The sequence below is a fragment of the Rhynchophorus ferrugineus genome, unplaced genomic scaffold (assembly GCF_030347505.1).
Source record: "Rhynchophorus ferrugineus isolate W39M unplaced genomic scaffold, kcgeb_rfMv2 rfM2, whole genome shotgun sequence".
NCBI classification, from domain to species: domain Eukaryota; kingdom Metazoa; phylum Arthropoda; class Insecta; order Coleoptera; family Curculionidae; genus Rhynchophorus; species Rhynchophorus ferrugineus.
Window position 1 is genome coordinate 71791417 of NW_027472581.1, and position 13093 is coordinate 71804509.

At 32.0% G+C, this 13093-nt stretch overlaps 1 protein-coding gene across 3 annotated transcripts in view; it reads right to left on the reverse strand.

Annotated features, from left to right (window-relative positions):
• Window positions 1-695: 695 nt before the first annotated feature.
• LOC143190357 (uncharacterized) overlaps window positions 696-13093 on the reverse strand; it is a 34675-nt gene continuing 22277 nt past the window's right edge. For all 3 annotated transcript variants that reach the window (XM_076394592.1, XM_076394590.1, XM_076394591.1), the window contains exon 11: window positions 696-1100. In XM_076394592.1, the coding sequence (XP_076250707.1) occupies window positions 854-1100 (247 nt within the window). In that variant the 3' untranslated portion in view covers window positions 696-853. The remainder of the gene's footprint in view (window positions 1101-13093) is intronic.

A 13093-nucleotide genomic window follows, 5' to 3' on the forward strand; every position in this document is an offset into this window, starting at 1 on the left:
TGTTAGGTCTTTCGGCGGGACTAATTCAATCATCGAATTTTCAGCTTCTATGTTCGGCAAATTATATTCCATATTAGTTTCGTTTGGTTTGAAAGTTTTTTCTAGATATTCAGCAAATGCTTCTATTTTTTGGTGATTGGCACGTTCTCAATTCCCACATAGGTCCCTTGTAGGTGGACTATGTAGACATGAGCGCTTCAGATATTTCGTGGCTTTCCAGGGTGAATAATCAGTTTCTTCATCATCTGTTAAATTTCTCAGATAGTCTTTTATGGATTTGTTTTTAATTTCCAGTAATTATATTCAATAAATACAAATGTTGTTTTTTAAAGATATTTTGGACAAATAGATTTTTATTTATGTATAATGTATAATTAAAAAATAAGTTATTTTTTGACAGATTAGATATCGTTTTTGATGTATTTTGAAAATGTTTTATACAAATGTTAAATATTTAAATAAAATATTTTATTAAACTTTTATTTTTTAATTTAAATATAAATATAAATAATATTTTAGTCCTATTTTTTAATTTATCCCTGTAGTAAATAAACCAGCTTTGCGCGCCCTCAGATGGCTGGGACGAGCAAAACTTGGTACAACAACACTATAATGGGAAATCGCACTCTAATTCTACCTATTCTGTAAAATTCACTCCTTAAATAACTTTGGGCGTACGTACGAATAAATAGAAATTCTACCAGAAATAATTTATTTTATTAGACTTATTAACACCTGTAAAAACTAACAATTTATTTTTCCATGTCACAAATATCTACATTGAATTAAAAACGAAAATATTTTATGAAGAAACATAGAAATTTATTAAATAACACATATAAATATTACAATCTCATTTATTCGCCGATGATGCAATAAATTGGGCCAGCACGTGGGCCTGCTCCTGGCCGGACTCGAAGGCCCCGTGGGCGGTGGAAAAATGCGCCGGATGGACCGCCTCACCCGCCAGAACAATTCGGGGAACTCCATCGACGAACAGTGGCGCTCCGAGCGACCGGATTCCGTAATTAGTGCCGTCGCATTCCGGAGTCGTGTGGCAATAGCTACCCCTCACAAACCGGTTGTTCAGCCACCTGGTCCTGCGAAGAGGAAATTGCGTTTAAAGCGGCGCGCGTACATACGTGGGTGGGTGTATGGACATGCCACGTGACACTATTTCCAGTTTGCATCATCAAATCACGCTCTATTTCCTTATTGATACAGACCGCGTATTCTGCATCTTATCCGTTGAATTATAAATTAATTTTACAACATTATTCAGTATATAGAATATATTCCTCGTATAGCTCGTATTTAAATTGTATCAAAAAATATCATACTCATCATTTCAAAGTCATTTTTGTTTACTTAAATAAAAAAAACTATATCGTTATGAAAAACTATTTTGTATTATAAATTTACGAAGTGGTAGTAATATGCTGCAAAAAAGACTTGGAAACTATGGAGTGAAAACGGTTTTTTCGGTCCGTTTTAGTTTCATTCGACTGATTTTTAATGCTTTGTCGTCCTAGCCACGACCTTGAAAATAACAGGTCAATTGAAAAGTCCTCGGCCTACCATAGTAAAATACATATTTTTGACAAAATTAGTTTTTTTATTCAACATAATTCCCTTCAACGGTGATCACTGATTATAGCGACTCTCCAACTTTTCGATACCATTTTTATTCACCTCTTCATTCGACGAAAAATGTTTCCCAGTAAGCATTCTTTTGAGATCTGAGAACAGAAAATAGTCGCTGGGGGCCAGATCTGGAGAATACGGCGGATGAGAAAGTAATTCGAAGCCCAATTCATTGATTTTTGCCATCGTCCTCGCTGACTTGTGACAAAGTGCATTATCTTGATGAAGCAGCACTTTCTTTTTCTTCAAATGCGGCCGCTTTTCGGCGATTTCGTCCTTCAAACGCTCCAATAACTTTATGTAATAGTCGCTGTTGATGGTCCTTCATTTTTCAAGGTAGTCAATGAAAATTATTCCATGCGCATCCCAAAATACAGACGCCATAACTTTGCCAGCCGACTGTTGCTTTTTCCTACGCTTTGAAGCGGGTTCGTGTGCAATCTACTCGGATGACTGTCGATTGGACTTCGGAGTGAAATGATGGAGCCATGTTTCATCCATTGTCACATATCGATACAAAAACTCGGGTTTATTACGCTTGATCATCTTCAAACACTGCTCCGAATCATCAACTCGTCGTTGTTTTTGGTCAAAAGTGAGCTCGCGCGGCACCCACTTTGCACAGAGCTTTCTCATACCCAAATATTCGTGAATAATATGATATACACGTTCAGTGGATATCTTTAGAGTATCCGCTACTTTATTCAGTTTCAATTTACAGTCATTCAAAATCATTTTGTGGATTTTTTTAATGTTTTCGTCAGTAACAACCTCTTATGGGCGTCCACTGCGTTCACCGCCTTCGGTGCTTATTTCACCCACGTCTAAACTTAGCATGCCAATCCTTGATTGTTGATTTTCCTGGGCCAGTGTCCGGAAACTCGGCATCAAGCCAAGTTTTTGCTTCAACTATATATTTTCCTTTCAAAAAGCAATATTTTATCAACACGCGAAATTCCTTTTTATCCATTTTTTTCACAATCACAAATGCTGCTTCACTCAAAATGCTATAATTCACAAACTAATGATCCGATAGCTGTTAAATGTATACACGCATCTTTTGAGGGTTAGGGCTAACTAAAACACATATGACTTAATTCTAGTAGCCGGGAACTTTTCAGTTGACCTGTTAATGTGCTGAATTTATACTTACATAGTTGTATGTTTTATTTCTAGTACGACTGTGAATAACAATATATTCTACATTAATATAGCAGCATTTGGAACTCTATTTTTCTAAATTATTGTTTATTAATGTAATAGGTTAAAAAGAATAACATTTTTATTCATAAATAGTAAAGTAATTTTGACTGCATTTATGTTTTCTTGTCAACTGTTAGGTCTTTTTTTGATTGACTTGTTTAATTTTCTAAGTCTCTCGATGTTTGTTCAAGGCTTTGGAATGTAAAAACTTCTTTTATTGAAGTTGCAACAAATAATAATCTTAAAATATTCCTGATTAACGACAAATAAATTTATTATTGTATTTAAAAAGGGTGCGAAGGTTACAAGTCTTATAAGCCTAATAGTTCAAGTTCAACAATTCAAACATTCGTTCATTTACGACAGGATAAAAAACGGTAGTAGTTCGAATCCGATATCAATAATACTATTAACTAGGCGACAATAATAATACTCTTAATAATTTATTAGCTATAGAAAATAATTGATGCAAACTTTTACCTTAATTTTTTTTTACCTTTTACTTCTATCTGCAGTATTCCAATTTGGGGTATTTTACTGTTATTTAATAACAATTAAAAGATAGCCTAGAAAGAAGAGTTCTATTGTATTTACACAACCTAACACCTGATTGTATTTTGTAATTTTTATTTTTAATTTTAAATAGAAATAGTTAAAAGACTGTATTTTATATATTAAATACATATGAGAGAGTATTGTGTTTTAATTAAATCAATGCATGTATTTTGCCCAGCCCTGACTGGTAGGAAACCCAAAGGATGGGATTTTTTCATTTCAATGGCACATAGAGTCGGATACATCAAATTAATATATTTTTGATACTGGTTTTGATATATAATATATTTTTGAAGTTTCTTTTATGAACTTTTCCGTGACTGTATTTGTGAATTCAGAAACAATCTGCATCTTTTTTTATCTTAGTAGTATTTATCTCATAAAGTATACTTATATATTTCGAATCAGAATATTTTTATTTGGTATATTTAATTGATGTAATTGTTTAAAATAAATTTACATAAACTATCTTTAACGATTCCTTCATACATATTTAGAATGATACTTCCAACGCATGTATTTGTAAAGGAGCATCCTTATTAAAAGACTGGTTAGACTTTGGAGTAATGGCATAATTAACTTCAACATCTTTCAAAGCAACGATGGTGACATCCAGTTAACATTACACTAATAGAGCATATTGCACAGCCATATTAAACTATTTTTGTAACCGCTTTAAACAATTTAAACTTGAAATTACTGTGGTTTCAACAGGTTGGCATATCGTGCAACACTAGTCGTGAAACTATCGACCTTTTACATATTAAATTTTTGAACAATATGGGTTTATTGAATAAATATTACTGTACATATGCGACTTCTATACAACTATTTCTTAGGAAAAATAATAACGACTTTCTCCCTAAACTAATATTTTTCTAAGACTCTATTGAAATACTCTTGTAATATGCCAAAGAAACCCACGAATCAGTTGTATCGAAGCCAAAAATTACTTACAGCAATATGCTTAATTTTAAATCAGAAACCAAGCCAATTAATAATTAAAATAACATTTTCTTATATATTTTGAATTAAAAGACGCTCCTGGATATGATTTAGTAACCAGGAAAATTCTACAAGAGCTACCTGAGTATCATCACTCATATTTAATGCCAAATTACGAATCAATTACTTACTTAGGATTTGAAAAGTAGTTAAAATAATGATCCTAAAACTCGGGAAAAGATGTTATATATTGGCATAAGTTTATTAACGATAGTGTCCAAAGTTTTTGAGACCGTGAGTGTATAGACTGCTAACCAAATAAATCTAAACTTAACTGTCAAGAGATGTTAGGCTGAATTCCTGGATATATAAATAAAGTGCGACATACAGGGTTGTAAGTTAAATTAAAGAAACTTCTCCCTCATCTTTACTTTCAGTTACTAGAGTCTTTGCTCGCAGATAGATATTATCTACCCATGTAACTTTTATAACGCGTAAATGAACCCACCAATTAATTATTCTTTTAGTTAACTCCCTCGGGCAGAGATTGCCAATTATAATAGATAGTGAACGACGTCTAACTTGGAAGAAGCACATAGTTGCAAAACAAAACCAACTTGGACTTAAACTAAATAATTTCACAATTATGAAATTCATAGTGTTTGTGTTAAGTTCTTCAAAAGAGTGATAAGTACCCCAATGTACTTGCTAATCAGCTAAATATACGACATAACAGTAAAATACGCGGTCTAAGACGTTTAACGCCATCCGATCTAATTAATGGACGTATACAGATTTTATAGTAAAATGTAATATAAGATATTTTACACTAAGGCTAATAATTTTAAAAAATATCGTTAGAATATTAATACGTTAGTAATGGTGAAGCTATTATATTACAGTCAAATGTTACAGTTTTATATAAGAAACGAAAAATAAGATTTGGAGTCCTAATTATAAGAAGTATTAACGCTCGAGAGAAGTAAAGTAATTTATCGATGCTATAAATTATTCTTAATGGTCGTTATGCAATAAAAATCTTTACATTCTTGCCAACAAGGAATATAAATTAGAACACAGCATAACCCGAGCGGTAATCGTGTTCTTTTTTCTACGAAAGACACACTTACTGCTTTTTTACCAAAAACAAAAACAACGGCAAATATACGACTGCAGTGCCAGAAAGTTGCAAATAACAATAATGTTGATTGGTAACGGTGATTTTAATGAAACAATTTTTGTTATTTTAAAAACAACAGAAAGAAAGATTTTGTGTGTTGATTAAGTGTTGGAGAAAATTTTGTCCAAAAAATACTAATCAAACCAAATAACATATTGGCCTGATATGTATTTTTGTGAGATAATTATCAATATATATGTAAATTGTATAACATGATATTGCTCTAGCAATTAGCACATTCATTAGTGAATTCCAAGGTTGTTGACCGAAAATAACAAATAAGTCAGGTCGAAGATCAGTGAAACACCCTCGAGCATCCTCCTTATAACCCTGACTTATCACCTTGTGATTATTTTTTGTTTGCGCCTTTGAAAGAATCAGTTGGAGGCAAAATATTCGAAAGCAGTGAAGAAGTAGAGGGCTATGTGCGCAACTCGCCCTAAAACTTTTTATGAAGAAGAAATATTCAAGCTTTCAAATCGGTGGCAAAGGTGTGCAGAGCACGGAGCTGACTACATTGAGTGACTACAAAAATAAATGATAAAAGTTTAGTTTGTGTATCGTTAAATTGATCAATAAATTTATTTTACAAAATTACCGTATATATTTGATTCCCCCTTGTATAAAAGAATTTTAATTCTGACTGACTGATAGTTTACTTGGTATACACAGGTGAAAGAACAGTGATCCCGATACTCCATAACTCTTCACGGTGACTTTCTGAATTTGATATAATTATTTCAAATGGTCCGAAATGAAATCTGAGGTATGTAACGTTTTGAAGATATGGAATGAACACTTTTTCAGCTATTAAAGTGGTTTTACTAATGTCATGGAAAATTATCCCTATGGACTTTTGTGAATTCATCATCAATTCATAACTGGCGCTCAGGGAGAATACTCTGCTGTGGGTGCCGCAGGATTTCGATTACTCGTCATTAATCTCGCTACAGTTATCTACAGATCGTTATATTTTATTTTTGATTATATTGAGCCTTATTATATTCTTGACTATCTTATCTTATAACTTTTTTGAACCTAATGGCTGACTCATCCACCCAATAGGTCGATTTTGCCGCAAAGGTCTGTAAATAACAAGGTATTTCACGTGTTAATAAGATATTGCTTTTTGAAGAGCAAAAATACAGTTGAAGCAAAAACTTGGATTGATGCCGAGTGCCAGGAATATCAATCATCAAGGATTGCTATGCTAAGTTAAGACGTGGTGAAATGAGAGATGAGAATGATGAGAAAAAAGAGGTTGTTATCGACGAAAACATTAAAATGATTTTGAATTACCATAAATTGAAATTGAATGAAATAGCAGACACGCTAAAGATATCAACTGAACGTGTACATCATATAATTCACGAATATTTGGATATGAGAAACCTCTGTGCAAAGAGAGTGCCGCGCGAGCTCACTTTTGACGAAAAACAACGACAAGTTGATGATTCGGGACTGCACACGATGAACCCGCTCCAAAGCGTGGAAAAACGCAACCGTCGGCTGGCAAGGTTATGGCGTCTGCATTTTGAGATGCGCATGGAACAATTTTCATCGACTACCTTGAAAAAGGAAGGACGATCGATAGCGTTATTGGACCATTTGAAGGACGAAATCGGCGAAAAACGGTCGCATTTTAAGAAAAAGAAAGTGCTGCTTCACCAAGACAATGCACCGTGTCACAAGTCTGTGAAAACGATGGCAAAAATCCATGAATTGGGCTTCGAATTGCTTCCTTATCCATCGTATTCTCCAGATCTAGCCACCAGTAACTATTTCCTGTTCTCAGATCTCAAAAGAATGCTCGCTGGGAAGAAATTTTCGTCGAATGAAGAGGTGATCGCCGAAACTGAGGCCTTGAACTTGACCCTTGAAGGGAATTATGTTGCATAAAAAAAAATTGCCAAAAAAGTATGTTTTACTATAGTGGGCCGGGGACTTTTCAATTGGCCTGTTATGTTAGCGAATAAGCGCTATTATCAAATTGGACAAGAAGATTGTAGCACCCTATTGAACCGCCATATATATTTTTAAAAGCATTTCGTATAATTACATACACTATATCAAAACCAGTGGAGAGTCGACATCAACACCGGTTCGGATTTAAAATGAATTTGACAAATCATTTCGCACTGGATGATTCTCCTAGGCGAAAAAAAATGTTGACTTACATAGGGCTCCAATGAATATGTAATCGTCAACGGTTAGTAACAGTAAGAAATGTTTTGAAATCGATTAATGGAGAATTTAGAAGTTGGTTGCACAATTTGTGTATATTTAATAAAGGAGTTTATAACATATAGGGTATTCCCTTGATATCCGGATAGCGGTTAGGCTCATTATGAACGATGATCACGAAGCCTAAGTTGTGAGTTTGGAAAATTTCTACAGGAGGATGGGGGGGGTATTACATCAATTAATTTGTAAGAGTCTGCTTAGAAAATACACTCTTACAGAACTTGTATCACGATGTAACTTGGTTTGGTCTGTCAGTGTGTTGCACTATAATCGAAGTTGTTTCAAAACTGGTACTAGTTTTATATTATTTTTTATGATAATCATCGAGCCTTCAGTGGAACCTGTAGAGCAGTCATCCATAAACTTTGTAATTGGGGACTGGGGAGCGGAATGGTTTAATACATAACGCCACATTTATATTCCTTCCCATAAAACGCACATCATAGATGACGTCGAATCTACTGCCAAATACAATTTATAAAAATATAAAATTCGTTTCAAACTGGAAACGGATTTTTCCTTCTCATTTTACCCTAATTATAAATAAACGGAATGGTGTCTGATGCGTCGGAACATGTAACTGAATCAATCCTTACAATTCGATTTGTGTTGATAGTCGTCCACCCTGTTGTCAAATGTATATAAAAGTATTCAAAACATTAGTGGTAATAATTAGAGGTTACAAACCGGCAAACGCTGTAAACCAAAAAGTCCAATTTGATGCGGCAACATTGCGACGCACTAACGTCGTAAATCTTGATGACGTGGATGGGCTGTTTTATTGGATAGACTATGTATGCGTTATGGAATGCATTTTCTATCACGAAAATAAACTATTTGTTAGCTACTACGATATGAAATTATACAAACATCTATGATGCTGCATGGTAATCAGCTACATAGGTAATACTCCAAAAAAAACTAAAAAGAACCATAAAATTGTATTCAAAAACTATGAGAAAAAAGTAAGATAGTAACAAACTTTAAATATATCAGAAGGTGATAACGTTACATGAAAATATGCCGCCGATAAAAGTTCAATCCAAGCCAAAATCCAACGAGACCAAAAACAAATCCTTTGAAAACTTAGAGAAGCATTGGAATGAATCACTCTCTTGAAGGAAGTATAAAATAAATGTTTTTCTTAGTTAGGTCGGAGATTTATTGAGTGATGTATTAATGGCCTTAATAAATACTTCGTGGCCTTATTCCTATTTTAGTTGCAAAAGCCAATATGTTAGCTCAAGCTTAAAAGGGTCATAATAAATTGCCAGTATATCAAGAGACAAATTATTAAAAAATAATCCTGAACAGAATAAGAGCGAACAAACTGGGACGGTTAAATTTGAATTCTAATAGATCGTGCTCTGTTTATGTCAATTTTAAATTAATGATCAACGGAGGATTTTATTTAGACAACTAAGAGAGACGCTTTTAGAAAACTCTAAATTACAAGATTAATAGTTAATCATCATGTGCATTATAAATGGTTTAGTTGGCGTCGTTAATTCAGAACTAATTTTCCTGTAAAGCTTTACAACTTTTTCGAGTTTAGAATCGTCTATGTTAATAAAAATAAGGTCGATGGGCTGATTGGATGGTGCAAACAGACCGGGAAAACAACAAAAAAACGAGCTAAAAAACAAAGATGCTAGAAATATACAGACAATGACAAATTAGAAAACAGTCAATTTACTACATAATATATTTAAATTGCAATGATGTTCAATCAATATATATACATCTATACATTTAATGTAGAAGTAAATAAAATAAAAATACATATACAATATAGTACAAAAAAACGTGAAACGTAAAAGCAACTGTGAGATGAAAAACAACAAAATATTACAAATCTTATTATAATTCAATACTAACAGTAAAAAATAAATAGCAATAAAAATGAATGACCGAGTAAATCAAACAAAAACACAAAATCATTTAAAAAATTTAATATTTAACTGAAAAACTGAATGAAGTGAATGATTAGTATATTTAAGTTAACTAGGTAGGTATAAAATTAATTGTAAAAACACATTTAAATACTAACGAACCACAAAAATAACCAATGACTTGTTTAAATTGTTATTGTAAATTTTAGACGATATATAAAAAGAAAAGATTAAGTTGCACATGAACAATTATACCTGTTTTTTCTAAATGTAAACATTAACGAAGGCGAAATAAAATTAAACTATTTTAAGATACTGTAGAAATATCTAATGTCACCGTAGTTATATAATATTTATCCTTCAAAAGTCTTGGTATTGGTAAAAAAAGTAAAAAAGTAAAAGTAAAAAAGTCAAAAATATGATATTGATTGATATTGAATGGTATATGATATTGATGTATGATAATGATGTATGATATTGATGTATGATATTGATGTATGATATTGATGTATGATATTGATGTATGATATTGATATATGATATTTATGTATGATATTGATGTATGATATTGATGTATGATATTGATATATGATATTGATATATGATATTGATGTATGATATTGATGTATGATATTGATATATGATATTGATATATGATATTGATATATGATATTGATATATGATATTGATATATGATATTGATATATGATATTGATGTATGATATTGATATATGATATTGATATATGATATTGATATATGATATTGATATATGATATTGATATGTGATATTGATATATGATATTGATATATGATATCGATGTGTGACAGAGACATGTCTGGATTAATATGCGAAGTAGCAATGTAAATAAATGTTAAACAACATAACCTAACTGTTAAATTCGATGATTTTAACATTTATCTACATAAAATAACAATTTACATTATTTTGAGTGTTATTGAGTTTTTCAATGTTTATAGGCGCTAATCATGTAATGCTCAAAATTGAATAAATCTGCTGCGAAAGTCCATCAAATACTTTTACAAACTTAGCTCCTCTGTCATATCTCAATCGTCGGTTTTGGACCAGACGATTTAAAAATGGTGATATTAATGTTAATATTTAACACCGTTTTTTTGCATTTCAATAAATCACACATTAATATAAATTAAACTAGAATTAATTAACTATAAAATTAAGTGGAATTAATTATTGAATATTGATAGCGTTATTCGTTTATACAGTCAAAAGTTATGGCGCTTGAGTATAGCAATTTCAGAAGGTGGCTTTCGTCATAATTGCTTTGCCTTGTCTTTTTACTTCTAAAATGAACGCTGACTTTACGCCAGTGTTAGAATTCATTTGCTTGAGTTCAGGAACTTTCGATGTTAAGGATAAATCTTGATGTATATCCATGCCATAAAAAAACAAAAAATTAGTTTTAATACGTCTAAACCTGTCGAAATTCTCTTAATGATGTAAAGCTGTCTTCAAAAAAGGCTTGCGAAAATTACTTGGTTATGTTTTCCTACAGAGAATATTTCTGAAAACTTTATATTGACAGAATTATCTTTTTCTCCGAAAATGAGCAAAATGGTACAAATATCATTGATTAGCATTTGAAATTTACATGAATAAGTTCACATTGAAAGTGATTAAAATACTAAAAATTACTTTTTCCCCAAACACATATTATTACTGTAGAAAGATAGGTTGAAATAATATTGGTCGCCCTAATTATCAGAAGTTTTAGATGCTGCAAAACACAAATGATGCCACCATACATATACATAAACCATTTTTTGTTCGAACGATGTATTTTATGGACGCAGTAAATTATTCTTTATGGTCGTTACACATGAAAAATATTAACATTGTTGCCAACAACATAAACTAGAACGTACATAAATTAGAATACCGCATAACTTGGCGATAATCATTTTCTTTTTTCTACGAAAGCTTACGAAAACTTCACACTTACTTCTTCTCCTGCCAAAAAGAAAAACAACAAACTGACTACATTCACAGAAAGCTACAAATAAGAAATAATATACGACTAAATAATATAACGACAAGGCATTTGAAGAAGCCCAATCCAGAAATTACACGCTAATAGAGAGGTTTTTAAACTGGATTATTTTCATATCAAATAATTACAAATTGAAGTCACAGCAATTTTAATAACAATAAAAAGTTTTATCAGACATTTTAAAAGAGGGGAAAGCTCTTATCCTTTAACTTTTAATGTGATGACTGATAATTTATTCATAAATATCTTATAGTTCGGTATTATTTTATAGTGCAGTATGGGGATAGTTGAAGTATCATTAAATCTCTTCCAGAATTTTTTAAGTGTACGCTGAAAGACATGTTTCACAACAATACGATAAAAGAGAACAAAGCTAAGATAGACTTTTCTGGCTATTTCAGAATATTCATTCCTTAGAGAAACCTAAAACTCGCTCATAAAGACAGATTATGTTCCCATTTGATATCAATGTAAATATTCAGAAAGTAATGTGATCAGGATTTCAAATGGTCAATTCTAAGTGTCCAGTCCATCTTTCTAATTTTTTTCTTTAAGATTGATAATTCTCTCTCTCGCCTTGTAAAAATAGTAATTGTGTTGATTAAATACTATTCCAATTCCAAAACTATTACCCATTATGTAATCCATCGAAAATGCTTATATTCGCAGACTTGTTTTGACCCATTTGCATGTTCCCATCCATGTTCCGAATGTTTTCTAACATCCCGTCGGGTCCCGCAAAAACCTTAATACATTTGTTCTAATCAGTTATGTATTTATATACTTAATAATCTATAGCTTTAATATATCCTTGTCAGTTGTTTGGATTTCTAAAATTTTGCAGAACAGAACCGAAGGTACAGGGGATGGACAAAATAATATGAATACCTAACATACACAATATTTATTTACTAATAAGATGTTAAAACACCATTTGCTTTTAAAACAGCTGTAATTCTTCGCGGAATAGATTCGCAGAGTGCCTGAATAGTGTCCAACGGAATGCTGACCCATTTTTATATCAAAACATCCGCCAATTGCTTCAATTATGTTGAAGATAGAAACCTATTCCTCACTCTCTACTTTGAACCTCCCTATAACGGCTCAATTGTGTTGTGATTTGGCAAATGTGATGGCCAGGGAAGATGAGATTTGATGATATTTTGGTGCTTCTCAAACACACCCAAATCATCCTACAATATGACAGTGTTTAGCAGTAATATGCTAGTCATAGTCAGAACTTCATCATTTGGGATGTCGAAATATTTAATTCGCCGATCTATGTCATTACCGTCAATCGATGATGAGTGTGGACGCAAAGTGTGATTGGTTAGTTTAAATTGTTACAAGAAAAGCATGTGATTGGTTCTCTTAAATTGGGCAAACGCAACCATTTTTAAGT